The sequence below is a fragment of the Micropterus dolomieu genome, linkage group LG13 (genome assembly GCF_021292245.1).
Source record: "Micropterus dolomieu isolate WLL.071019.BEF.003 ecotype Adirondacks linkage group LG13, ASM2129224v1, whole genome shotgun sequence".
Classification (NCBI taxonomy): domain Eukaryota; kingdom Metazoa; phylum Chordata; class Actinopteri; order Centrarchiformes; family Centrarchidae; genus Micropterus; species Micropterus dolomieu.
This window is the reverse complement of record NC_060162.1, coordinates 1,725,647-1,729,569: the sequence shown is the minus strand read 5'-3', so window position 1 is coordinate 1,729,569 and position 3,923 is coordinate 1,725,647. Positions and strand designations below refer to the sequence as shown.

The 3,923-nt window shown below is 40.6% G+C and overlaps 1 protein-coding gene across 1 annotated transcript in view; it reads left to right on the top strand.

The window, feature by feature from the left end:
* The window catches only part of atp6v1b2 (ATPase H+ transporting V1 subunit B2), an 11,554-nt gene extending 9,657 nt beyond the window's left edge, over positions 1-1,897 (top strand). Inside the window, exons 11-12 of the mRNA XM_046067593.1 lie at positions 101-230; positions 1,460-1,897. Coding sequence (XP_045923549.1) covers positions 101-230; positions 1,460-1,596 — 267 coding nt within the window. The 3' untranslated portion in view covers positions 1,597-1,897. The remainder of the gene's footprint in view (positions 1-100; positions 231-1,459) is intronic.
* The last annotated feature ends 2,026 nt before the right edge of the window (positions 1,898-3,923 follow it).

Genomic DNA, 3,923 nt, shown 5'->3' with positions numbered 1-3,923 from the left:
GCTCGTAAGTTCATACACACACTTCCTGTTTCAATCTGAACACGCTTACCTTTGCCATCGCACTCTGAAAGTGTGTGTGTGTGTGTGTGTGTGTGTGTAGTATGCGTGTTATGCCATAGGGAAGGACGTCCAGGCCATGAAGGCAGTGGTGGGGGAGGAGGCTCTGACAGCTGATGACCTGCTCTATCTGGAGTTCCTGACCAAGTTTGAGAAAAACTTCATCTCCCAAGGTGCAGTGGGGCATAGAACTGAAACAATCAGTCAAGCAATTAATTAGACTATTTAATTTTATATTTGAAAGTAATTGATTTAGCCCACTACATTTTATTTGGTATTGTTTGTAAATGTACGAGAGTAGCTTTACAACCTGTACAGCCTCTCCTGAAGAACGAAGATCCAGATCTAGGGACAACAGATGAAAAGGTGTATGTAGAGAACACACACTCTACCAGTAAAAGCAGATTCGAGGATCTATTGACAAGAGCAACGTGTTTCACTCAGCACTCATCTAAAGACTCACGCTTTCACTCGCACTTTTGATTACGATTTAAAAATCAATAAGCTGCAGTAATCGCAATACATTTCTTTTCAGTCCCCCTAATAATAAATAATAATAATATTATTAATAAACTGTATTTATATAGCACTTTTAAATCAAAGTTACAAAGTGCTTTACGTGGTTGAACGAGGATTAAAACACTTCAGGAAGCAATGAGGCCAATAAAATCAGACAATTAAAATAACACAAACGAAAAGATATCCACTAAAATAAGATGAGATAAAAAATTTTGCGTACTTTGGGAGGGTGGGTGTAGTCGGGGTCTTCCGATCTGGTCACTGATAAGATAAAAACAACAACAATAATAATAAAACTGATAACACATATTGGAAATAAGTTTTGAAAAGTAATTTAATGCTGGGTGCAAACTAGAGGATTTTCAGATCTTAACAGATTTTATAAACAGACAGAATTAATGATGTTTAAAATTTTAATCTTAAGAACGCACACACCAGACGGTTCAGTCCAGATCCAGGATGACAAACTTGGCGTTTATACTAAAGGCTTTCAGAGATGCGGTTCTGGGGACTTGGGATACATGATGAAACAAAGACATAGACATAGACAGAAACAAACATGGAGGCAGACTGTCGTCGTCAGCTGGTTGACCTTGTGTGTGTGCTGTGTTTTGCACAGAAAATAAAAAGAAGAGAATCAAACTGTGGATGAACTTCATTCTGAGAAGAGGGAATCAGCAGGTCTATACGTTTTATAGAGCAGAAACACAACACGCTGGGGACGGTTCCCGCTCAGCTTCCTCTCATTGGCTGTTGCGGGTTTCTGATCAGAGGCTCCCCGATTTTGGCGACCTCAAGATTATGTCTGTAATCCCCTCACACTACAGGATCATATGGGTTGGGTTTTAGAAGTCTAAATGTCTACATGTGATTCTGTGTCCAGGTGCCTACGAGAACAGGAGTGTGTTTGAGACTCTGGACATCGGATGGCAGCTCATGAGGATCTTCCCCAAGGAGATGCTGAAGAGGATCCCTCAGAGCACCTTAGCGGAGTTTTACCCCCGAGAAGCCAAACATTAACCAGACACACTCATCGGTATCTCCAGCAGTCCTGCCGCTTCCTTCCTGTTTCAGTGAAGTGTCACTGCATACATACAGTATAGTGATGATGTGCTGCTGTAACTGTCTCGACGCTTGTGACGTTCACAACAAACCATTCCTGCTTAAACAACCAGAAACACACAGAGGGAAGTACTCCAACATACACAGAGGCTTGTATGAGTTTACAGTGTGAATGTGTAGAGGAAAAGAACAGTGTCTTCATGTCGTTAACGTGTGTGATAATGATGAGGATATTTTTATTATGGTGTGCATGACTGCAAGTAGCCAAGTCCAAAAATAAAGATAATAATAATCATAACTTCTTCAGGTTTTCAGACCGTCGTGTGGACACAAGGATAAATTAAAAATCAAATGCTCCAATAATCCATCATGCCCTCTTAAAGTTTTGTTAAAGGAACAGGTCGCATTTTAGGTAATTCACCGTCTTGGTTTTTTTAGGAACCAGGCACCTGACATAACCATATTTGGATGAGAGGGTGGCACTAGCTAGCTTGGTTAGCAAGGTGCATCTGTAATTCATGTTAACTGTGATATTAGCTGTGATGCTAATTTTGGCTAGCTAAAAACAGGCTTAAAACCAAACATACTTACCTGAAACCAGCGCAGGTTTAATGTACATAGAGCAGCAGATACAAGTTGTGCTTTCTGGTGTATGTTCCTCTAAATGGGACCATAATTTACTAAATGAACATCATGCTGTGTAGAAGAAGACTTGAAACTAGCGACTGAGACCATAAACTCATCAGGAAAGTGTTTACTGAGGGAATAAATCAGCTGAGAAGTAGAAACATTTTCTCATAGACTTCTACGCAATCTGACATCTTTTGCAGCCGGTTGAGTCGCCCCCTGCAGGCTGTTAGAGAGAATGCAGGTTTAAGGCACTTGAGCATTGGCTTCACTTTTCAGACCTGAAGGTTCCTGCTTAATAATAATCAGTGAGCTTTAGGTGTTGGTAGATGGATTTTGTTACCTTTGGACAGGACCAGGCTAGCTGTTTCCAGTCTTTATGCTAAGCTAACTGGATGCTACATACAGACATGAAAGTGGCATCAATCTGAAAATCTAACTCTCGGCAAGAAAGAAAAATCTTTTCTCCAAAATGTCAAACTGTTTCTTTAAAGGTACCATGTTGAGTTTTTTTACTACTAGTTGCACTATGGAGGAATGTTTTGACCAGCTTTTCATCAGCTTAGAGAAAGTTTTATAAGGACTTGCATTCAACATGTTGGTTTGAGGATTCACGCAATGCAGTTTGTTTTGTTTGTTTACAAGAAAACTCCACAGTGCGCCTTTAACGTTAGTGTTTCGCTGTCCTCTCGGCTTGAAACCACTGCTGGCTGTGGTTGGGTGGGGTCAGAAGTGTTGCACCTGTAACCACACCCAACAGTGGAGTACACGTGTACGTCACTACGGCAAGGTGAGCAGTTAAACCCCTGGAGGTCAACAGAAACACGATTTTCAAGGGATGTGAAGTGACTCTTTAAAATGCATATATGTCCTTAATTTTGATATTTTCAGAAACTTTTCTTCAAACTTTTCTAAAAGCTCACCTTTACCAGAAAGTATTCCTGTAGATATAGAGCACATCCGCCTCGTCAAGAACAGAGTAAAGCGGTTCAGCCCGTAGAGAACTGTGCGATGTACTCCAAAATAAACACCTCGCTATCTATTCTTTAAAGGCTAAAGTAAAGCGTTACCTGTTGAGTCAACATTTATCTGTGTAAACACGCTGCAGCTGCTGCATGAATAACAGCCTCATCTCCAAAGTTTGATGACAGGCGTGTGCGCTCATTAAACTGACGTCTTTCGGCTGTCGCGACCTTGTACACGATCGTGACACAGACTGTCATGTACTGCCATGAGGTACGAGGCCTCGTTTGGAAGAATGCGATTTCTTTTATTTGACACTTTCCAAGAAAGCAATGTCTGTAGTGTGAGTGCCAGAAGATGAAGTTACATTAGAGCATTTTAATGTTGATGATGTGAGGAAGATGTGTGGTTTAAAAGAAATGTCCCATCATTCCTTCCCTGCTTGATGTTGTTCTTAGATTAGCTTTGTTTTATGCTGTGTTGTTCAGTGATGATAGTGTTTCATGTTTTTATGTGTATTATCTTTAGGTTCTCTACTTGAACACATCAGCCTTGAAATGTGTATACATTATGTATTTCTGTCTGAACAGTGTGTGCATATTGGCTGGATGTATTAATCAGCTTGCATGCATTGACGTTGAATGTTTCCTGTTGGTGCCTCAAGTGTCATGAAATAAAAGCTGCTGTCTCTGATT